The sequence below is a fragment of the Cupressus sempervirens genome, chromosome 10 (assembly GCF_028749045.1).
Source record: "Cupressus sempervirens isolate cs-2001-9-10 chromosome 10, ASM2874904v1, whole genome shotgun sequence".
Lineage (NCBI taxonomy): Eukaryota > Viridiplantae > Streptophyta > Pinopsida > Cupressales > Cupressaceae > Cupressus > Cupressus sempervirens.
This window is the reverse complement of record NC_143127.1, coordinates 521,100,902-521,126,235: the sequence shown is the minus strand read 5'-3', so window position 1 is coordinate 521,126,235 and position 25,334 is coordinate 521,100,902. Positions and strand designations below refer to the sequence as shown.

The 25,334-nt window shown below is 35.0% G+C and overlaps 1 protein-coding gene across 1 annotated transcript in view; it reads right to left on the bottom strand.

Annotated features, from left to right (window-relative positions):
- LOC149534936 (phosphoribosylformylglycinamidine synthase) overlaps window positions 1-25,334 on the bottom strand; it is a 290,247-nt gene that overhangs the window by 225,412 nt on the left and 39,501 nt on the right. Inside the window, exon 2 of the mRNA XM_089806438.1 lies at window positions 7,378-7,481. Coding sequence (XP_089662564.1) covers window positions 7,378-7,481 — 104 coding nt within the window. The remainder of the gene's footprint in view (window positions 1-7,377; window positions 7,482-25,334) is intronic.

Below are 25,334 nucleotides of genomic sequence, written 5' to 3'. Positions count from 1 at the left end.
AGGGAAAGACAAAAGGACAGGAAAAGGGAACTGAAGGGTCACCATTTTGAGCATAAAAGAGGAAAGCTTCATTCAATTGAGTATTGCTTGGATTATTGTTTTGTTTGGAGAATTTGGGTTTCTCTTGGAGAAACATTGGGAGAGTACATCTTCCATTTCAAACCTAACGATGCAAACCTTCAGGCCATTGTTGGTGGATTGGTTGTAGCCCCGGTTCATCATTGTAGTGGATTCAAGGCAGAGTTCACATTGAGTTTACAAGTTCTTTTATATGTTTTTGATCCAACTATTATTGTTGCTTGTAAGATTAGACTCTATGCATGTTATTGTATTGTTGATGTATATTGCAATAACGAGTTTTGAATTTTAATGAGCATTTGTTGGTTATTTACTAGTTCATTGATGGTTTATTGAGCTAGTTTATTTGCATAAGACATGTTTATATTCTGAAATTGTTTTGAGGGAAATTTGGAGATAATATCCTACTGGAATATGACACTGGTATCAGAGCATCGACCCTTCCATCCTTTGGGGTTCAATTAGAGGTTAAAATTTGCAAAAATTATCTAGAGTGAATGCGACTGTGTAAATGTTTTTAAAGGGATTGGTTGAGTATTGCCGTAGACTGCATTTCTGGGAAATATTTGATATCATGGGCCCAACTCAAGTATGGGAGACTATCATTCTTGGTGGTGAACATTATTATTTCATGAGTTTGTCATGGCGTTGAACATTATTATTTCATGAGTTTGTCATTCTTGAATATAAACGACAAATTATGGTTTAATACTTATCGGGCCATATAAACTAGTTTTTTTGCCATCATATAAATAACCACACTAGGTTAGAGGAAACTATCAGTGCATCATTCAAGTCTAAAGTTATACCTAATTGTTTTCTTGTGAATTAAAGAATCGCAAGACCCAACTTAGTTGAAGACAATTCATTAGGCTCGTATATATTTTAAATATTTTGAATTGGGCGTAAAGATTTGATATTGTTTCGCAAAACATTATAAAGATGTGTGCAACTTAATGTATTTATAGTGGTCAACTATATAAAAGGTGGAACAATCTGGGAAACATTAGTTTTCCTAATATTTATTGCCGTTGGAGCCCATTCCTGGTAGGAGGTTGGAAAAATATATTGTCGGACTGACGAGAGACACTTGAGCAATTATATCATTGCTCTTAAGTCTGGGAGAAATATTTAGGGCCACTCAATTAAGCATGAAGAATAAAATTTGTGCGTGCGAAGGGAGAATTGTTTCCGACTTGCAGACTCCTTGTTGTCATTACAGAATCTTTTTCAAAGGTCTTCACCACTTAAATTGCTATATAGAACTCAGATTGCCAGTGGTTGGTTACATCAGTAATTGTAGACGGGATTTTGATAGACTAATAAAACATTGAGGCAACATTTTCAAGAGCCAACGACTTAGTTTTGGTCGGGTTTTATTTTACAGCTGGATGTTCCTCACAATGGAGAAGTCATTATGACCGACACGGGTGTTATAAGATTGGGCTTCAACTTGATCTCAGAAGCATAGTATTGCAAGATGTGCATATACCAAAAGTTGCATCAACCTGAGGTTGGTATTGTGCTTGTTCTTCCATTCAAAGCTATTGGTCACACGACAAAGCAATAGAGCTACTACGGTGACTCTCCAGCTTAGTCGAGAGTTTTTTGGAATTTGATTTGGATCGATTAATTGCTCTTTACATATCGTTTCTACCTATAGCAAAGAGGCATTAGTCTTAGTGGAATTTTGACAAGCCCGTAGGTAGTCTAGAAGTTGTCTTATTTGGCTCAACGAGTAAAGCTTGTCATTTGCTGAATTAACAAGAAGCTTCATTGGAGCATTGAATAGAGGCATTAATGTATGTCTGAATTGCTAAGATGATTTGTAAAAGATAGCATCTATGGATTGAGTATACCAGGGATTAAATAGTCAAGGAGAGGCGTTTCTCTTGCCATGACTAAAGTTGTCACATGATCAATGAGCTTCTGCAGATTTTCTTTTACAGAAATAATGATACATGAAGGAATCTTGACGGGTCAAAAATAAGGCACAGGAAGGAAGTATTGCTGCGATAATTAAAACCAATAGTTTTCAAGGAGACTAGCATATGAGTGTTACTCTTAGCATTGTCAGATTGAAGCAAACTGGGCAGTTGTCGTCTATTACAAGTCACGGAATCTTTCAGCAAGAGTAAATGACAGTTACCTTATTCCTTGCTGAGAATAAAAAATGGAAATAGGCAGTGGGTGGTATTTTGCGACTTTGAAAAAATAACCTTTAATCTGGGTGCACATATAATGTCAGACCAAGCATTTTTATAAACTATATATCATGGCTTGTTTAGCGGGAATCTTTAATGATAATGAGTTGGTATGTGTTGTCTCAGAAAGTTGTGTAAGGGGGGCTCGAACAATGCTAAGATTGTTTACTAGTATGCCATGATACTTGCCAGACAAGCAGTTGCAGATTATTTAGTGTGCATAAGTGCATACGGTGGACTGCACAACAAAGAAAATCTACAAATTACCTTAAGTGAGCAGTTGGTGAAGCTTGTGTCACGGACCTTTTATGATGATATCTCTACAAGAACAGGTCTGAAAAAAGTTTAGCTGTTGGTATTGTGATTCTTTTATCACAGTGCAAAGATGATGTGCGCTGATTATGTCAGGAAGGTGTTCTTATTCAGTAAATATTATCTGTGGATCAGTGTCTATAATATTGTTGCACAATATATGGCAATATTTAAGATGGAGACAACTTGAAATACTGATGAACTATTGACTGTCATATATGTTGACATACCTCCAAAGGTGTAAGAAGAAACTAATTTATATTGCCTCCAAATCCATCAGGGTGAACAAATGAATTTAAGTTCAACCCAGGAAGCAGAGATTGATAGGCAGCAGGTCAAGTGTTTGCCAAAATTACATCTAAGCTCCAATATCTAATTGCAATGACTCAGAGCAACAAGTGTCTGATGTTATGCCCATATCTTGAATTAGCGATTTGTTAAGACTTCTGGGCTGTAACTTGTGAGGGACATTTGCTTACTTTGTTTATTTTATCATATTCTGATCATAAGTTGCAATACAATCTGGTATCTTTCATTTCATTGAGAGTCAAAAAAATTGCAACCAAACCTTCTTTGGGTTGTTACAAATGGGAAACATGAACTACCTAGAAAAAATCAAGAAAGACCTTAAAATTAAACAGCAGCTAGCCCAGAGTTTCCAACTTGATATAAGGTCTGAAATCCTTGACATGTATGAAGAGTATAACAAACTTCCCCCACAAGTCCAAAAAGACTTACCATTCATGCATTACATGGATTTTCATCCAAAGCTGCAAAACAAGATTGATATGGCAAAAAAGAAGTATTTTGATTTGGCCCAGGATCTCCTTACAAAAGACAAGTGTAAAAATTTGTATGAGAAGTTTCCAGCAGACCAAAATCAGCTTATAGGTGATTTTGAAAAAGAAGGGAAGTCACCTACCACTGATTTGCAGCCTACTGATGATCATGTAGAAGATGTTACACATGGTACAAGTCTATTGATTGGTAGTATGGAGTACTTTTTGTCCAATTAGCTGTGTATTTTGGTTGTAGAGTGGGGATGCCGACTCTAGCACTTTTGATGATCATGATGCTAAAGCATTGGAGAAGACTATTCAATCGGCTGATGATGATTCAACACCTTTTGAGAGGACTAATATTGTTTTTTATTCAAACTTAAGGCTCTCAACATATGGTATGGATTCTTCTTATGATGAATTAGATGATGATCACAATGATGTCTAACTCTTTTTCGCTGCTAGGTATGAAGGATGGCATCGATGATGTGGATATGTATGATGAAACTCCCATCTCATATGCATTTGACTCATCTTACACACCTACTAGTTCACCTCAATTGGAGAGTCAAATGAAAGTAACTGAACATAAGATTATTGCAGCTTTATCACACTTTGATGACATTTATGGGATGTTTGAAAGACACCTTTGGAAGGAATAGATGGAGGAGAGACAAGGGGGTTTTAAAGAAGAATTTTCGCAGCTATTAATAATACAAGGCCTGAAAACTATAAAATCAGATTACCTACACCTTTCAGAACGTGATAACCTCTTTGACCTTGCACACATTTACTTGGAGGCACTTACGAAGAAGGAAGAAGTAGATGTGTGTACATATGAACTCATGAATGCCAAGGACACCCTTGAGGTTACTTTAGTGGCATTTAATGAAGCAGAAAATCAGATTACTGATTTGAATCAGAAATTAGATTTGGCACACACCAATTCAGCCCAGCATTTAGATATGACCATTGAGGAGGTTGTTAGTGATGACAGCGCAAGCACTGATTAGGTTGAGCATGATTCATGCACTTCCAGTGGGCAGATTGTACTTAATGATGAGTCATTGACAAAGGTTGAGGTTATGCATTGTGACTATACAATGATGAATGTTAACCATTTTTCATTTGATCCACATGTGGAGGATTTGGTTTGTCGCAGGTGTGGGTTAACTCACAAATTGTATCATCCATTGTGGGATGAAAGTCGGTATCGGAAGATAGTATTAGATGCTGCAAGTATTTGAATCAAGTAGTAATGGGAGATAACTTACAGGGGCACCAGCTAATTTTTCACTATAGTGATATGTATCCTAGTGGGTTGCTTACCTCTATGTCATTGGGGTGTCATGCGGATACAGGTTTACTGGGTGATTGTGGTGTCAGTTGCCACCAGTTAGATTACTTACAGAGTCCTAGGGGTCTTACAGAGGTTGGTTGTAGTTGTGGGGTTGCAGATTTCTTCAGGGGTTTGTATTTTCTTTCAAATAATGGATGTGAGAGTTGTTTTCTTTTGGACCCCGATATTGATAGAGATAGCAATATAGCTTGGTTGGGCCTCAACAATCTTGGCACGGTGAAGATGAGGTCAAAGTTATGCAACAAGAGTTTGATTATCTTCTTCGATATGTTTTGATTTTGATGGAGTCCTCTCATGTGCAAAATTTGGATGGTGTGATGCATGTCCTTACACAATTGAGGGAGGCAAGACAATACAGCTTTCTGAGTCGTTCTCTTTTGAGATGTTTACTCTTGTGAAACCTACTATTGGATACTCCATGATTTTCAGCAAGATGCTATGGTTTATGAGGTAAATTGGCAAATATTATCCTCTTCTTGGGCACAGGTATAACAAGAGTTAGTGTTTGATATCAGGAACATCATACAAGTTTTTATTTGGGATCCAAGGATCATAGTGGTGGACTGGTTGCATACTTATTGTTGGTTCCACGGTTTGGCATATCTTGATTATATAGTTACTATTACAAGCTATGGAGCGCCTTACAGATGGGACATAGAACCCTAGTTTTGGATTATGGACTCATGATTGCTTGAGGGAAAGTAATCTAGAGGAGGGAGGACTTGTAATGTCCCTTTTTGGGGATATTAAGAATTCTAAAGTCAAGTCCATAAAATATTAATTTTGGCTTAAGGGAGCTTAATGAAAAGTTATAAAATGGGCCAAATTAATATTATCAAAGGAGTAAAAGGTGGCAAAGAAGGGAAAGATGAAAGGACAGGAAAAGGGAACCGAAGGGTCACCATTTTGAGCATAAAAGAGGAAAGCTTCATTCGATTGAGTATGCTTGGATTATTGTTTTGTTTGGAGAATTTGGGTTTCTCTTGGAGAAACATTGGGAGAGTACATCTTCCATTTCAAACCTGAGGAGGCAAACCTTTAGACCATTGTTGGTGGATTGGACGTAGCCCCAGTTGGCACTAGATTCAAGGCAAAGTTCACACTAGGTTTATAGGTTCTTTTATATGTTTCCAATCTGACTATTATTGTTGTTTGTAAGGTTTGGACTCTATGCATGTTATTGTATTGCTGATGTACAATGCAATAACGAGTTTTGAAGTTTAATGAGCATTTTGTGGTTATTTACTAGTTCATTGCTAGTTTATTGTGCTAGTTTATTTGCATAAGAAATGTTTATATTCTAAAATCATTTTGAGGGAAATTTGGAGATAATATCCTACTGTGATTTTATAGTGCCTTTGTCCCTCTAGGTGAAGGTACTTTTCAGCATAGACCGATGGATATGTGACATGTGCTTAACTACCTCTTGTGGATCCTTGTCTCTGGCTGTTGGGACGTTCAGTGATAGCTTGAACTTTTGGTGTGATGGCAGCAGTGATTCTAACACAATTAATTAAATTTATTTATTCAATTTCAATGCACATTAATACTTTCAATCTAAGTGTCAAATCTGATCTTATTTGTTGCATTAAACTCCGTGGATTATTTCAATGGTATCACCTTGGTTTGACCTTTGACAAGAACGACAATAAACAATGCCTTATAAATCTATCTCCAATTATATATAAAAATTGAATAAATTTAATAGGTGCCTGCTCCTTCATATGCATGGGGGGAGTGAGTGGGAGAGAGAGAGAGAGATTTAAATCAGTAACTTAAATCAGTAACATTGCTTTGGTAGATTAATGTAAACTATTACATGAAAAACTTTTAGTGATGAGAATGAAATCTATGGATGCCTTCTCTCTGTTCTTTTGAGCATCCCCAATTAAACAAACTTGCTAAGCCTTCATCAATTAAAATTATCTTGGTTTGCCACTATACTTACAATTCTTTTAATCTTGCTGCATCTCATCATGGTGATGATTGTATGATCTAAAACATTGATGATAAAAACAACTATATAGTCCAATCCAGAAATTATGCCAAGCTTATATTATGGACTGTGGCAATTTCATGGTCTTAATTTCGATGCCAAGCCTTCTTATATGATTTATTCATATCCCTGTCTGCTGTAAAAAATCCTCTTCGCATATCTGCTTTCTTTCCTCTATTCCTTTAATTGAATCACTACACAACCTGGAACAAAAGGATAAAATTACTAGAGATCAAGGCTAACCTGCCTTTTATTTCAGGAAACATGTATTTTGACACACGTGCATGTGTATATCAATGTGTATCATGCAAATGTGAGCATGGATACATGTACATACAGTCCCATGCAATTTCTGGTTAGGTTTGCCTTCGTCACTAACAACTGGATTTCTTCACTTGCTTTATAGGTACAACTCAGCTGATGTTGGAAAGAAAAATAATCAAACAGTAAAGCTGGCAGGAATGCAAGGTGCAAAAACCTTTTAAACAAATTATATTGCAAGAAACGCTGTGACCTCAGAGGATCTCAAGGAGGGCAAACCCTGTAAAGAATTTACATTCTAAGAAAAGTTGTACTACTAAGACAAAGCGGGTCAGGTATTCAACTACTGTCTGAATGGTAACTATTGAAAAAAAAACTCAAACTTACCTTTTGATCTAAAATTTTCCATTCATCTTCCGATTCCCCAGATATTGTGCCGCCCATAACAACATTTCTTGTCTGTGCGACTCTCCCCTCTGTTTTTGAAACCTCTGACGACCAAAATATGTAATATCCATCAATATCTTTAGACTTTATTCATCGAAGGAATGTAGCAGTTTAGAATTTATTGATTGATAAAAGTTCAAACACTTTCCAAGTGAAAAACAAACATTTTATGAATTTCAAACAAATCTTTGCATAACAAATCCTACCTTCGGTTGAATCCATGCAATAGGAAAGATTACAATTTGTCAATAGGATTAAAACACATATTAGACCCCCATATGAGACAGTATCATAAATTGCATCAGAAATTTAGATACATCAGATTATGCAGCCTTAGTCCTTGATGAATCATTTACAACACAAGATAAGTATAATGCCATCTCAGTTTCATAAGTTTGATGATGAAGGTTATATTAGAATATTTTTAGTATCCTAGGTTATTGCTCTATTTAGCTCATTATTCTAGAAGCTTAATTAAAGGTCATTTAAACTTATTTTTAGTTTACTAAATTTGGTCTATTTTTAGACATTATCTTTACTTAAGACAGCCTTGCTTTTCAGTTCATGATACATTTATAGCATTTGTAAAACTCTATTTAAGTGTGCGTACTGTTAATACAATCTATTCCATTTTCTAAAGTTCCATGGTATCAAAGTGGGTCTGTGTATGACTCCAGCGGCAGTGTCTATACATAAAGGTTGTGCTTAGACATTTATTTATTATTAAATAGTAGAGTTAAGATTACAATGCAATTGTCTTATGGCTTTTAAATGATTAATAGATAACAAACAAACGGCCATTCCATCAGCTCGATAGCCATTTCAGACTCTTACAAAAGTACGTAGGATTATGAATAAAAAAATTTCAAGGGCGTCTTTCAGCAGAATCAAGAGTTCTGAAGTTTTTTCAAAGAGTTTGTGAAGAAATTTTGAGAATTTATGTGTCGCAATCTGTAGGTCACAGGTTTTAACTTTTTTCCACAAAAAAATATTTTATGGATTTTAATAATTTTTTCCATAAAATTTATTCCAGGTTTTGCAGCAATGTTTTTTAGCGTCAAACCTAAATCTAAAAATTGGATTTCAAGATATAGGTTTCCGGTGTTTAAATTCTTTTCCTATTAAAAATTTATTTTGGGTTTTTTTATAGATTTTTTAATCCTAAAATAAGTTATCTAGACAGTTTATATTTTTTTTCAAAAAACGTAAGGGTTTGCTCTTGTATACCCTAGACAAGGTTTCTACAGTTCAAGAGGGCTCTATTTTTTGTCAAGTTTTATCGTTTTTCCTAGAAAGCGAATTTTTTTACGCTAATTTGTGTCTCAGATTTTGTGTCAACTATCTGTTTGGTTTTTCAATTTTATACTCAAATATTGTTTTAGATTTCTATGAATTGCAATATTCACATGGGATTTTATGTCTGGGATTTTTTATGGGGTTCTACCATTTTTCCAAAAACAATGATGCTTTGTAAACTTTAGCTTCAAGGTTTTGTCAGTTTTTTCCACAAAAAATGCGGCTTCGTGCAGTTTGTTTTGGGTCATAGTGTTCATCTGCAAAAATTTAGATAGGCAAATTGTGGTATCTTGCACTTCATTTTGGGGCATCCTTCTCATCTACAAAAGTTTGGAGGGTTTGTTAAATTTTCCTCAAAATTGTGGCAATTGTTTTGTTCTCACTATTTGTCTTTGTCTACAGGGAAGGACAATTTTGTTATCCAACACTAGGTTGGACTTTTTTTGAATGATTCTTGGTCAAAAGTTTTGGAGATTCTGGGAGGGTTAGTGGTAGAGTCAGTGACAGGTTCTTCTCTCTTGTTGCAGCCCATTCTGAAGAAAGGGACAACCTTTTCTATTCTTTTGGCATTTCTTGGTCATTGACATTCTACAAATCTAGGGAGGCTCTTAGTAGCAGCAGAATGTTCTATACAATTTGTAACTACAAGACATGTATTGTCCTCTCTAGAGTATTTTATAGAATGACCAATAAGGGAGGGTATTAGAATATTTGTAGTATCCTAGGTTATTGCTATATTTAGCTCGCTACTCTAGAAGCTTAGATAATGGTCATTTAGGCCATTATTACAAGAATCGGAATCCCCTTAGACTTAGCAAGTTAGTTTTGGGCTCAAGCTTGGATTCAACATCTGGACTTGGCAACTTGAAAAACTAAAAAAATTCAAAGACTTTTAAACATTTAAACTTTTTACATGCATCATTTAGTCAATTAACATCAAAGACACAATAATTAATTAAGACAAATAGAAGCTACGTTGCACACATAAACAAGTTTACATTGATCACATAAGTACAAATGCGAATTTCTGATAGAAATAGGTTAAACTAAAGATAAAAAAGGTATAGGTTATTTATTATCATCATGCTAAGTATTGTGTTCCTGTTGAAGATTGTTGGTGGTCTCTCTCTTGAAGTGGACTATGAGGTTGCTCCCTCAAAGTAGCACATTATTATCGAGTGTTTACAACATATTTAATATTACGTTGTTCTACCATGCAAGTCATTTCATAACAGTTTTGCTTGAATTTTTTGTTCTTAGTAGATCAAAAAGAATATTATAAATTTTTGGAATGATATGAAGTATATAATTGCTCAAATGTCATCATCTTTTAACTTTATCAAATGACCAATTTAACAAACTTCTTTTTTTCAGTCTTTGACAGACCTTAAAACTATTCTTTTATTGTTTTGGAGATGTCCAATTCTTTAAAAGGAAAGCATTTTATTTGTTGCAATGCTTTCAAATTTAATAGTGTTGTTCTAAAACCTGGTTTCAGGACTTTGTGATTACAGTTTGTGATATGACACTGATTTTTTGGAAAACTTCTTAGTGGAATCCTATTTTTAATTTTCTTTATAGACAAATTGCTATGTTTTTGGCCTCTAGAATGCCTCTGGACTTTGTCTCGACCGAGTTCACACTATTTTTAGCGTTTCTAAAACTTTTAAGTGTTTGTGTATTGTTAATACAATCTATTTTGTTTTTTAATGTTTTAGGGTAGGGTTTATACAGGAAGTAAAATTACTTGGTGCATGTTGTCTATAGCTTAGTCAATCTTGCCCATTGTCAAAATATAATTCCCATTTTATTTATGGCATATCAGCTCCCCAATTGGTCTGGTGTATGTTTAAACCCAAGGTTGCACAGGATAGGGGTACTTGGATACTTCTAGTATGGGTACAATGCAGGTACGGGTATTTTTCAAAATAGGGGACGAGGGTATTTGTGTACGTCAATTTTTTTAAATATAATTTAATATTTTATAGAAAATCTGAAAATATTAGTCACAACAATGAGTTCTCAAAACAAGAATAGTGATAAAGTTTGCCGCTGTAATGTATTGTTTTCAGTTTCAGCTATGTAATATGTTTGGAATAATAATATATGCTAAATGTTTAGATACATAATAGGAGACACAAACTTTAAACATGAACAAGAAGATCATAAATCATATTACAATGACATATTGCAAATGATAAACTTAAAAACTTCTGACTCAAATAGTGAGGAAATTTACTATTAATCAGTATTGTATCCACATTTCAAATTGACGACATATTGAATTAAGCTTGATAAACAACAAGCTGATATGCAAACAAAAATCAGAAATCTCAATCAAGGTATTTAGCTATGATGCTCTCCAATAAGTACCCATTGAGTATCTGATACATGGGTACGAGTACCAATACCAAAAAATACACATCCCAGGGGTATGAGTATCGTGCAACATAGATTAAACCTCATTTTACCGGATTTATTAGGATACCTAGTATTGAAGAAAAAAATTAGTGTTTATCACAAATCTTGCCATTTGTTTGCAAACCAAGTTTATGGTAATATTTTGCAAAAACAAACCCTTGGGTAAAAGTCTATCCTAAAGGTGTATCATAAAAAATGCCTAATGTTATTGGAATTTAATATGGAATGTTTATCTTTTGTTCATATATGAATGAGGTTTTGAGCAAGAATTACTTATTCTATCAAGCACTATTGATTCTGAAATTGTGCTTAGATACTCTTTATTAATATCTTTCCAAAGTTATTAAAACAAGAAAGATTAAAGAGTCAAAAAGGTTCAATAAATGCCAAACTCCCAAAAACAGATAAAATTTATAATTACGAGACCTAGTATTCCTTGTCAAACTCCCCACACACAAAGAATTTAAATTTGCAACTAAATTCCCAATTAGATGCATACTATATAATTATTGAATCTCGTGTTTCAACCTTGTTCGATGATCAGCCACATTCTTTTATAGCCATGTTGTCATTGGGTGGTGGGTTGTCCTAAAACAAGAGATGAATCTCCAAACCTGGTCGGTTCCTAAAAAGTGATCGCCTAAAAACTTAATTGTATGCAAGAAAAGGGATAAGAAGATGAATGGTAAAATAAATACTAAATCCTAAATGAGGTGATACACCAATGATTTGTATGTAACTTCAATTTAATCGACACAAATTACACACAATATGAATGATTCACAATACCTAGAAAAGCATGCAATTACAAAAGTATTTTCTATGCAAGGAACTGGAGTATTTTGCTTTGAAAGGAAAACCTAGGGTTTACCAATCTTTTGCAAAAATATTAAGGACACAAACAAAGACTTGCAATTACAAGTATCGAGATTCTAACATGCAATAAGGAATATAGATTGAATGAAAGATGAACACAACATAAAAGCAAAGAACCCACAATATTGCAAACAAGAATCAATGAGAAGGAACAACTAAATCTATATAATCAATGCTGAAAAAATCTCTGCCACAAAGTACTCCTACAATGAACTCAAAAATTTTCAATGTGCAAAAAATCTAAGTGAGAAAGAAGAGACCTCATAATGAGGTGAAAATACAATAAATACAGCTCAAAACCCTAACTCAGACATGAGAAAAATGCATGAAAAATAAGGCTTGAAAACTTCTCCTAACTGTGAAGAAACCAATCCAATCTGCTCTCAAACCCATGTGTAAGTGATAACTAGCTAAAATCTACCTCCATTAGCTCAAAAAGCATGCAAAAACCCTAGGTCGGATCTGATAATCAAGCCAAAGATCTCACATATCAAACTGCTCAAAAACATGTAAAATATGCATAAAAGAGGTTCTCCAAGTGATTTGTATCTGAAACTAGCCTCAACTACCCCATAACTGGCTAAAATAGCACTTAAGAGCTCAATAAGTGCATGGGAAAAAATAATTGAGAGTCTAACTCCTCATATTTATCTCTTTGCATTTCAAAACAATTAATAATATTAAATGCTTGATAACTTAGCAATTTAATATATTAATTTTACAATTATATTTATGCAAGAATTTATTTGATTTTACTTCTTTTTTTTAAACAATTATATCTAGTGCTTTATAATTTCAACACTTAGATATATTGATTTTACAATATATATGCAAAAAATCAAATAATCATTTTATTTATCAAAATTTTCCAATATTTAATAACTATCAAACAAAGAATGGTTATATTTAATAGATATTAAATATTTAAATCATTTGCACTTATATTGATAAATAAATTATTTTATAAATTTATATACATTAAATGATTTATCCAACTCAAAAAACAAAATCATTTGGCATACATAAATTTGCAAATAATTTATGAAATTTTACTTTACGCCTCCAGCACAGGTGGACCTGAACTCTATCATATGTTGTTTTTTATACAAAAGTTGAAGCTGGATTAATATTGATAAGGTGAAACCTAAAGCAAGTCTTATTTTCGTCATTTGGAAATCTGGAAATTTCTGTATGAGTCAGCAAACTTGAAACCCTAGGTCTGGAACTTTGCACATGTGGAGAAAAATGAGAAGCTCATACAATTTTCAGCAGGTACCCACGTTTTTCTTGCTCTTGATAACCACACTCGAGCTAAGGATTCTGTCATAAAGATTTGCAAGCATTCTTCTTCATCAATTATTCTGAGATTTATCATTTACTTCCTCCATTACTTTGTTAATTCGTTGCCAAATATTTTGCCCGTGGTTGTGAAGGTTTATGTCTCTGTGATGACTAAAATGAATGCTCTATAATTATAATGCCGCTGATTCTAGACTTTTTTTGCAAGATTTACCATCTGTGTTGTTGTTTGTCCATATTTGAGTACTTCAAAACCTAAGGACTTCCCCCATTTTTATATCTTTTTCTAAATTGGTTGCAGCTTCTTATTCTAATGATGGCTTCCTGGAAGTGAGCATCTGAATGAAGGTTTGATCTCTTCTTTTTAAATGAGTTCATTTCATCAGTTGATATAATAATCAATTATTTACATATCTTCCATGCTTTCTTGTTGAAAGTGGTTTCTTTTCTTCACTAAATTTCTTGCAGCATATATTTAGCATATTGGATAAATAAGAAAAATTCCGTTCTTAGAAAATTACAGCTATCTATTTCCTCGTTGCGTTTTTGGAGATTCTGCCCGCAAAAGGCCTATTTTGGCATTTTCTGCAAAAAACTCAAATGGCATTTTTTATGATTCTTCTCTATTTGCCCAGAAAATCAAACGCAATAACAATTGTTCTTTTCTTTTATTTTTATTATTTTTGAAATCTGAAAATGACATCTTTTATTTCTCTGTTTTATTTGTGAGTTCATCTGTTATTGCAGCTGTATTTCATGTTGATTTAAACAATGTGATAGAATTTTTATTCCCTTCAATATATGTAATTGAGATTACTGGCCGTATGTTTTTACCAATGTAATATCAGCTGTATTCAACTTTTGTTTGTGCTGGAATAAATTCGCAAACTTTGCTTAGTAGAAATGCTGATAATTGCTTCCGTACTATTGAGATGCTTCTAATAATATGATGATCATCTGCTTATTTGAATATGATAAGAATTCATGCATGTATCTTCTGTATCTACTATATTTTCCATCTTTTATCAGTGTTTCTTCAGCCATGAAGCATTCTCATATAATACCAATACAATTCTTTAATGGCTCTAATATATTTTCAAACTTTTGACAAAAAGATAACAATTGCAATAAGTATTATCTATTACAATAATAGATAAGTCGTCTATTATTAGTTATCTATTGTAAATATCTAATAAGCTTTAGTTTGTTTTCTCTAGAATAGAATGTTTCTATTCTTTACGATCATTTCCTAAGGAAACATCGTCTCATTCTTTTGTATAAATTGACCTTTCGGTCTCTGTTAATATCAAGCAAGTATTTACCAATTACTTCCGTAATATGGTATCAGAGCTAATACTTAAATTTTTTGGGAAAATTTTATAATTTCTTCTTGAAGTTATTTGTTTAATTTTTTTCAAAATCATTTCAGTTGATTTTCTCTAAGACCCGCCTAGGGTTTTCTACCTAGAGAAATTCAAAATCTCAAGCAAGAGTTCTATCCCCTCCAAATCACGATTTTGCAACTCACATCTGAAAATCGTGGTTTTCTGGAAAAATCGAAAATTGCCGATTTTTCTGTGTTGAAAATTGTAGGTTTTTTGTGTTGGAAAATCACGGGTTCTCCTTGGCAAAAAATTGCGGCTTTGGCGACCATAGTGGGAGATCCGCAGCCTACAAAACTCCCCAAAGTTTGCACCTCCGACCTTGTCTGCAAAAATCGCAAGTTCCAACTCACATACAGACGACTCTGCATTTTTTATTGCCGTTTTCAGATAGCTCAACGTTTGTTACAACCTGAAACTGCAAAAGACAGTCAAAGACGTTCTTGTTTGAAGGCTCTGCAAATCGACCATTTTATCAACAATCCGCCATTTTTTTTTGCAACTTCGACCTTCCAAGCCGCCGACTAGAGTTTTGCCTGAAACCTTAATTTTTGGGGTCGAAAAAAAATTTTGATTGCAAATTCATAGTCAATTTTTTGAGAGCTCAACTAGATTGTCGTTCGTTTTTCTGGGTGCCTCAATTTTTGTGCCTTGATATTTGAGCCAATGGATCTAGAAACCAAAAGCATATTCTTTTTGGGTTTTTCAAGCTCTCTTCTGGGTCACTCTCTAATTCTTCTGAGTCTTTTGGATTTTTGCCTCAAAGAACATGCCTTCACAGTTTTCACAATTTTTCATTGAGAAACCTGCCATGGCATCTCTAACAAATATTTTGCTCAAGCATAACTCCAAATTCAATGGTCATAATTATGGCACCTAGAAGCAGCGCATCATCGCAATTTTTGAGTATCAAAACACCGATCAACTTATTCAAGGTGTTACGAAGCGTCTGACTTCTCCGGGTCCTAATCAAGATACATGGGATCTGAATAATCGAGAGGTAGTGATGCTTCTCAAATTATCCATGGCTGATGATCAGCTTTCTCAGATTCCATCCAGCAAGACAGCTACCGAGATCTAGACACATCTCAAAGGTCTTCATGAAACTTCTAACAAAAGCAAAGCCTTCTTTCTGAAAAACACTCTAATTTCTATTGTCATGGATGAGCGCACCTCACTCCAGGCACACCTGAATCGGATTCGTGAAATCCATGATCAGTTACTTGCCATCGGTTGCAAGATGGAGGAAGAAGATATTGTGGTTATCACTCTTCGAAGTTTAACCAAAATCCTATGAGCATTTTATCGAGACTCTCAACATCACATCTTCCAGCATTGATTTGAAGTTCACCGATCTCTACACACTGTTGCTTCAGCAAGATCAATTGGAAACAACAGTTTGGTAGCAGCTCCAGTCCCACCTCCACAGGCCTTTGCTATGAAATCCTTTCAAAAGGATAAGGGCAAGTTTTAGCAGCCATCTAAGCAAAAGTCTTTTGCTCCAGCACTAGATGGTTCCAGAAAGAAGAACATTCAATGCAACTACTGCCACAAGTTTGGACACATGAAGGTTGAATGTTAGAAACACTTAGCTGCATAGTCTAAGCAATCAGGTTCGCAGCCCAAAGTGAACAGCACAAAGCACACTAAGCAGGCGAAATCTACCTTTTACGCCTTCATGGCTAAAAGACTTGCAGATCATGTGAAGTCATCTGCCTGGTACATTGATTCAGGAGCCTCTCGTCATTTCACTCACTGAAGAGACTAGTTTATTGACTACCAGCCTTATTCAGACTATTATTTTTGGTGGCGAAGAAGAGTACAAGGTTGTTGGTAAAGGCAACATTTAGACTCAATCTGTTGGGAGGAATCTCATATTCCTTGATGTGTACTACATTCCAAGGATGGAACTAAATCTACTCTCAATCAAACTCAATAGCTTGTTCTTGGATTGCCAGAGATTCAAACTCAACAGCTTGGAGTTTGTGACACATGCCAGGCTGGGAAGCAACATCGCACACCTTTCACCAGTAGCGATTCATGGCGAGCTTCTCAGGTACTTCGGCTTGTTCATACCGATATCTACAGCCCTATGGCCACTCCTTTTGTTCTTAGGTCCAGGTATTTTCTGTTGTCTGTTGATGATTTTAGTAGAAAAATGTGGGTTTATTTCCTTAAAAAGAAATCAAATGCATTTCCTTTATTTCAGAAGTTTAAACCTTTAGTTGAAAAAGAGTCTGGGAAATCTATTATTACTCTTAGATCAGACAATGGGGGGCAATTTTGTTCAAATGCTTTCTCCAACTTCTTGGATACACATGGCATCAAATGCCAGTTAACCACACCCTGCACACCACAACAGAACAATGTAGTTAAATGCTGGAACAGGGCAATCACTAAGATGGCTCATTCCATGCTCAAACACAGACATGTTCCGAAACAGTTTTGAGTAGAAGCAGCTAACACTGCAATTTATCTGTTGAACTAGTCACCCATAGTGGCGGTCAAAGGTAAAACTCCGGAAGAGGCCTGGTCAAGTCGCAAACCCAGAATCGGTCACCTAAAGGTTTTTGGCTCCCTTGCTTTTGTTTGGATCCCTAATGCGTCACGCACCAAGTTGGATGCCAACAGTCAAAAACTCATGCTTGCTGGATATAGCAGTCTTCACAAAGCCTACTGCCTGATTGAGGTTGAGACATCTCATCTCATCTACAGTCGTGATGTAGTCTTTGACGAGCAGCGAGGACCATTCATGTTTGTTTCTCCTGTTCTTGATCCAACAAACCACCCTATGATGGCTCATGATTTGGGAGTTCGGCTTCCATTAGGTCCACCTAATGGGAGGGCTCCAGTAGCTCCTATAGCTCCAGTTATTCCAGTGATACCTGTACAGGCACCTCTGGCTACTCCTGCAGGATCACCTCACTTTGTAGATGCTTCACCTGACTTCGATCTAGATTCTTTTGATGAGGATCCTGCTGATCAAACATCTCCTAGTACTACTATTGCTCATTCTCCTATCTGGGCTAAATGGTGGGCTAAGACACTTGCTGATCTTCGCGATGATGAGCTCATTGATGGGAGAACTACTCGAAAAAAGAGCAAAACTACAGATTTTGTTACCTTTGCTCTTATGGCCAACATTCACAGTGTGTTTGAACCTCAAACATATTTCGAGGCTAAAGGAATTCCAGAGTGTGAACAAGCCATGACATCTGAACACTAGAACCTACTGAAGAGCAACACTTGGGTCCTTTCTGATCTTCCACCAAGGAAGAAACCCATTGGCTGCAAATGGGTCTACAAAATCAAATACAAATTGGATGGTACTTTGGATAAGTACAAAACTCATTTAGTGGCGAAGGGCTTTTCTCAGCAACAGGGCATTGATTATGAGGAGACCCTTGCTCCCACTGCAAAGATGAGTACCATCACATTAGTCCTAACCATGGCAGCACAGTTTAGCTAGAAGGTTCATCAAATGGATGTCAAGAGTGCTTTCCGTAATAGTGATCTCCATGAAGAGGTCTACATGAGGCAGCCTCCTGGTTTCAAGGTTGTTGGTAAAGACCATCAGGTTCTCAGATTGGTAAAAGCTCTCTATGGCTTAACGCAGGCCCCTTAAGCATGGTACATCAAGATTGATAAGTACGTTAGTGATCAAGGCTTCAAGAGGAGTTCTTCAAACTCTAATCTATACATCAAGACTACTGACAGTGACATCATCCTTCTGGTTATCTATGTGGATGATCTGATCATCACTGGCAATTCGGCATCTTTGATTCAGGGAATCAAATAGAATTTATGCCAATCTTTTGATATGACTGACCTTGGACTCATGCATTATTGCATAGGTGTTGAAGTTTGGCAACAGTCTTCTGGTATATTCATCTCTCAGTCCAAATATGTCAAGGCCCTGTTAGACAAATTCCAAATGCAGGATTGTAAACCTGCATCTACACCTATGGAGAAAGGTCTCAAGTTATCAACAAAGTCTGATTCTCCTTCCATTGATGATACTACATATAGGCAACTAGTAGGCAGCCTCATCTACCTCTCTACTACTAGGCCTGATATCAACTTCGCAGTCAGCTATATTTTGCACTTTATGACAGCTCCTAAGTTTGACCATTAGATGGCAGCAAATTGTGCACTTTGTTATGTTAAGGGCACTTCAGATTATGGACTTCTATACTCTCGAAGCTCTAATCCAGATTATGTGTTCAGTTTGGGATCCAATGCAGTCACATGGACCAACAAGAAGCAGCAGGCAATTTTTCTCACTTCTACAGAGGCTGAATACAGAGGGACTGTTAAGGCAGGATGTGAAGCTATTTGGCTTCGTCAGATGCTTGGGGATATGCAGATGTCACCAACAGGGATAATGAAGGCGTTATCAAGTTAGCACGGAATCCAATCTTCCATGAATGAACCAAGCATGTGGATGTTCACTGTCATTACATACGACAGCTGGTTGAAGACAGGACTATAGATTTGCAGTATGTTCCTACCACAAATCAAACTGCAGACATTCTCACCAAGCGTCTTAATCCTGATAAGTTTGTCAAATTCATAGGACAGCTTGGTGTGTTAGATAGATTAACCATTAAGGGAGGGTATTACAATAATAGATAAGTCGTCTATTATTAGTTAATGGTTATCTATTGTAAATATCTAATAAGCTTTAGTTTGCTTTTGGTTTTTGCTTTCTCTAGAATAGAATGTTTCTATTGTTTACGATCGTGTCCTAAGGAAACATCATCTCATTCTTTTGTATAAATTGACCTTTTGGTCTCTATTAATATCAAGCAAGTATTTACCAATTACTTTCGTAATATTATCCTCCTTGATATGCTGAAAGTTTCACTATTCTTGTACATTTAGAAAATACACTTAGATAGTCTTGCCTTTGTCAATGCAATGTTTAGAACTGAATTCTGTAGATGCATATAACATTGCTCCTATCAATATCTGTTTATCAGCTGCAATCTCACAGATGTTTGTATCCCTTAAAACAACACGCTTCAGAACTTATACCTTTCTTAAACTATCAGCTCAAACCTACCATTTTTACATATCCTCGATCAAAGCCCTGCTCCGTAGATTTTGATCATTCCTTTCTTAAAACCACATTCCAAAAAGTGTATAAACAAAACTTCTCACACATTCACTGTTGAGCTTTTAGGCCTTATTTATTTAAGATAAACCTATGTTAATATCTACTAATGCTGATTTCATGTTGATTAAGCTAGACACTTTCTGAATAAAAATACTTAATCAGAACAAGAGTACTGAAACAAAAGTGAAATACCTTTTCCAAATCTCTGAAAAAAAGTGCAGCCCCTCTTGAAACCCTTTCCAAATTTAACCTTGTACCCCATTTGAACATGTGGTAACCCCATTTGAACATACTGATCCTCTTTCCCTCATGTAGCTGATCTGAAAACTAAAACTATATGAAATCCCTTGAATATCAAAATACTTACATGAACTTGCTGCCCTTTAATCCAATGAAATGTTCACGTGTCTAAAACCTGTAACTTTTAATGGTTGAAAGGTTTCATAAATGAAGTTGTGTTCCTTTAATAGCCCCATGTCTAATGTGTCTTCTACAGCTCCATGATTCAACTGAAAGGTTTCATACCTGAAACTTATGTACGTCCCTTTAACAGTCTCTTCTTAATCTTCAGTCTTCGCCCTTTCCTAATTTGACCAGAAGGTTTCATGCTTGTAGTTTGTGCATGTCCCTTCAATGATCTCCTCAGTGTCTTGAATCACCTACTATGGTACAACCGGAAGGTCCTATACCTATAATAAACATATGCCCCCTCAACAGTCTCTCCAAAATCTTTGCTTCCACATGATTCAGTTGAAAGGTTTCATGTGCATAACTTATGCATGATCCTTCAACAACCTCAAACCTTCATACTTGCATCTGCACATGAAACAAACTATTAGTATAAAATATGTATTTATTTTCTCTTTGTGCCTCTTTCCTTTTCTTCTTGCGTAGATGGTTTCCATTGATTTCTTGTATAGAACTTCGAACATTGAACATTGGATTTTGTGTTTTCCTGAGCTCAGTCATATCATGTGACTGACACCTCTCTTGTTTTCTCTACAGGTGCAGTAGCGTGGATGTGGGAACCCAAGGACTCCATCAACCACAACAAGGCTGCCCCCCTCAATCAGACAATGACGGAACCATTGAATCCCTCTTTCAATGTTTTATGTTCTTATGTGTATTGCAATGTATTTCAATCATGTTTCAGATTTCCTAAAAAAAATGTAATCCTCATAAGATTCAAACCTTTAAGTTTTAAACATTTATGTTTTTTTTGAAGAGTTACCACGGCTTGTGTGGATAAACACTATGTACATCTCTTTTAAGCAATAAAATAACTTTCCTTTTTGTACAGGCCTTGAATTACTTTTGCAACTCTTTCTCTCCTTGTATGTTTATAATAATGTTTAAACCTCAGTCTATAATCAGAAAAGCAACCAACTTTCACTTTATAATCTGTCTTGCAACAAATGTGTACTATTTTATAAACTATTTTCACTTAGTCAATCAGTTTAGGCAAAATTATTAAAATTTTGCATAGGTAGTGAAAATAGTTAACAAGCCCACTATGGAATTCAGAATAGTAGAAGTTTATATATACAACATTAAAAAACAAAATTATTTTAAGCCAATTTGGCCAACCCACTGCCATACATCGTGTCATGAGGGTCAAACATCTTAACCTCAGCCCAAATGTCCTCTTCTAAGTTGTTGATGAAGCAACTTTTGAAAAAGGCCTAATCAAGTCCTATGATCTGATTCGCCAAAAGTTCAAATTTCAACCGATGTTTGACACTTTCGACAGAAGCAGTTTGGCATAGCTTGGTCAATACTATGGTTAAGTATCATAAGAACTAGGCCCAAGGTGAGTTTAAATATATTTGCAAAACTCATCCCTAGTTAAGTTGGCATGCCATTGGTCTTCTCAAGTCATTGGGACCATTGCATGGCATCATGCTGAAAAATTGATGTAGACCTTGAATTGCATGGGGATTTGATGTAAGGTAGATTATTGTTTAGCTTGAATACATCTACTTGGAGTCCTCTCCATCAAAAGGAAGAAATCCATTTTGGCAAATACTATGGTCAACCCCCAAAATTATTTCCATCATCATGTATCCAAAACTCCCAAAGAAGCAATAATAACCATTATATTGTCCGTGTATATTTTCCATTGCGACTTGTAAAGTAACATGTTGACTATTGAGCCTAGCAACATGAGATTCAATTTCAGCTGGCCAAAGAGCTTTCTTCACCTAGTGTAAGGCTTGAAGTCATTCTTTGATAATCTTAAGTTTAGAATCAAGTTTTTCGACAATGAAATCCTAAGAATAATGCTCATTGTCCATGTTGAGTCACCTAGGGTGGCCAAAAGGTGTACTAGAATTACATATCAAATTGATCATCTCAACAAGATAATCACAATGGTTCAAGTATCTTGATAGCAAAAAGGATTACTCAGTCACCAAAGTTGATTGCTCAACAAATTGATTGTAACATGACAATTGCCTTGATACTTTTTTCCTTAACAAATAATCTTATGGGAGTATTTTCCAAACATAGTATCAAATTCTTCCTAGACAGTGTTAAATTGGCCCCATAAGTTTCAAATTGGCAACCATATAAGAGCTAAACCCTAATATAATTGCTTAAACATTGCGATCTGAATGTACTAATCCACTAACTTCTTGTATTTCTAGATGATTTTGCTTTAAGTGGCGAAATCAAATTTTATCTATGCAAGGTACAAAGGTACAAGGTGTACAAATCAACTAGTCTCTATACTAAAGCTCAATTTTGTTGCCAACATGGCTTAAAAAGGGATGACTAGGCTAAGGAGTGTTTGGTCTATATATGTATATATATGCTCTCTAATAAACTTGTCATGAATGTAAATAGTGAAACAATGCAATATTTCAAAGCTTTAAATACAAAAGATTTTGTCACCCATAGCCACAAAATCGCGTCTCACAGGTATGATCAATGCTATCGGTGCTCTATTAATTGCAACTGGTCAAGGCTTCTTTTAACCCTACATAGTCTCCTAGTATATCAAAAGGTATGCAAAAGTTCAATTCTATCTGCAAATGTTACTCAAGACCTATTTATTGAAGTGTAAGCATCCCTTACTGCACCAGTCCATTAATGAGGGATCTAGCTTAGCTTAAAATGACAAATCTTCAATAATTTAAAACCCCCAACACAAGGTTTCTAACTAGACAATCTGCTGAAAAAAAGTAGAGGAAATGGTTAGTATCCCACTAAGTTCACCAATTTCTCAAGGTGAGTAGTTTTTGTATGCCAATAAATTGTTGCTTCTTTGGGATACAAATCTAGAAAGAGCATGAATACTGCTACTAGGATCTTGGTTTGCAATATTATCAAACATAACAATAAAATAAAAAGAACACAATGCTCAAAAACTAGCTAAATATATGTTTATAGCAGTAACATGAACCGGAGACCTCTTTGAGGGGGTGACCTTCTTGAGACCAAAGCTAAATTACAAAGTATGATTCAAAGTTAATATTCCTGTTATTACGACATCAATATAAAACACTCGTAAAGAGTGACTTAGGAAATACAACCAATGTGGGATGAATACATACATCGACTATCAATTAAAAAACTATACTATGACTACTGAAATACTCAAACACCAGTTAGGATCTTGATTTGCAAAATTATCAAACATAACAATAAAATACAAAGAACACAGCGGTCAAAAAATAGCTATATATATGTTTATAGTGGTAGCATGAACCGAAGGCCTCTTTGAGGGGCAACCTTCTTGAGACCAAAGCTCTATTACAAAATATTATCCAAAGATATCATTTGTATTATTCCAACATCAATATAAAACCCTCATAAAGATTGACTTAGGAAATACAAGCAGTGTGGGATGAATACATACAATGACTATCAATTAAGAAACAATACAATGACTATTAAAATGCTCAAAGTAAAAAGGTTATGACATGAGGGTCCTAACACTCTAATTGTGAATTTGTGAGGTTTTAAACAAGATTCCTAATTCACCAAGCTAATTTGTTGATGACAGTTGTGTTAACTGTTGCAATATTCTTTAATGACTTCAACAATTCACAAAACTAATTCATATAAGAAGAACTGCATGACTATCAAGTTCAATAGAAATTCCTATATCACAGTTTATATATTATAAGTTATAACAAATTATTTTGGTCCCAAGAGAATCTTAAACAAATTTCCTTTCCATGTGCTTTGTATTAGGCTCTTTCTCAAGCAATATTATCGAACAAAAGCAATAATAAGGAAAAAAAGACTCCAATGCTTGGAAAATAGCAGCAAATATGCTTATATTCATGAAAACAGAACAAGTACCCCAAGTCTCAAGGAGAAAACCTACTTAAAATCAAAACCCTAATACAAAACATGATTCCAAGATAATTTTCTCTTCATAATAACATCAATATAAAGGCCTTGGAAAAAAGTGACTTGCAAGGTACAAACAAATGTAGGATAAAACTACACACTTAATATAAACTCATTACCTTATTACATCTCCATGTGATTTGTGTGGGATAAATCTACACAATGTGATCTTAAAAAGATAACTATATATATTATAATGCTCAAGATAATAAAAGGTTGGGATATAAGGGTTCTAACAATTTGAGAGCTGATATGCATTCTCAAGAACCAATATTCATGCTCCTATTTGTTGATGAGTGTTTTGTGGCATTCGCCAATACAGGTCAAGTATTCTATACCCTCTTGAACAAGAAACCTCAAATGCTAAACAGTGTGAAGTTGTGTGATCAAATAAGACAACCCCAAGGTTTACATTGAACAATTAACTTTGTATTGGATGTGATCTTGTTTTTTATTCCTAAGGGACTTAAATAATTGTACCAAGCCTTAATAAATTCTTTTTCATTGAAGACGCTGAAAACTGAACACTAAACTAAATCAGATTTCAAGAAAGGATAAAAGATAGGGGTTTAGAGAAATCTAATCTAACACCTAAGAACGATGATGAGGATAGATGGTGTTTAGATAAATGGATTCCTTAATCAAGGTTTACTTCACCATGAGGTAACAACAACACAAAATTGATGCAATCTCCGAAAGTAATGAAAGATTGTCATATTATAAACATTCATCCAAATACCCAATACCTGCACAATCCAAATGAACATCCATAATCAAACTAGTGCTTTATAAGGTTCAAACAAACCAAACACTGCAATTTGCACTTTGTAATCAACAAACTACAAATGGTATGAAGCAAAGAAGTCATCACATTTCTCCATTAACACCAATGAGCTTCAACAAAAACATAAGAAGTAGAAACAATGCAAAATGTGGAAACAACACAGAAAATCTACTATATCTTCAATGAAAATCATGTATTCATTCTTATATAGTCTTGGCAACAACCTCGAATCTCCTCTTATTGCTACTAGTACACTAACTCATTTTCTAACAAATTTATAAATGAGAAGTTTGAGCCTTTTATAGACTGCCCACTTACAACTCAAAGGCCCATATTAATTTCAAATCAATGACCAAGATAA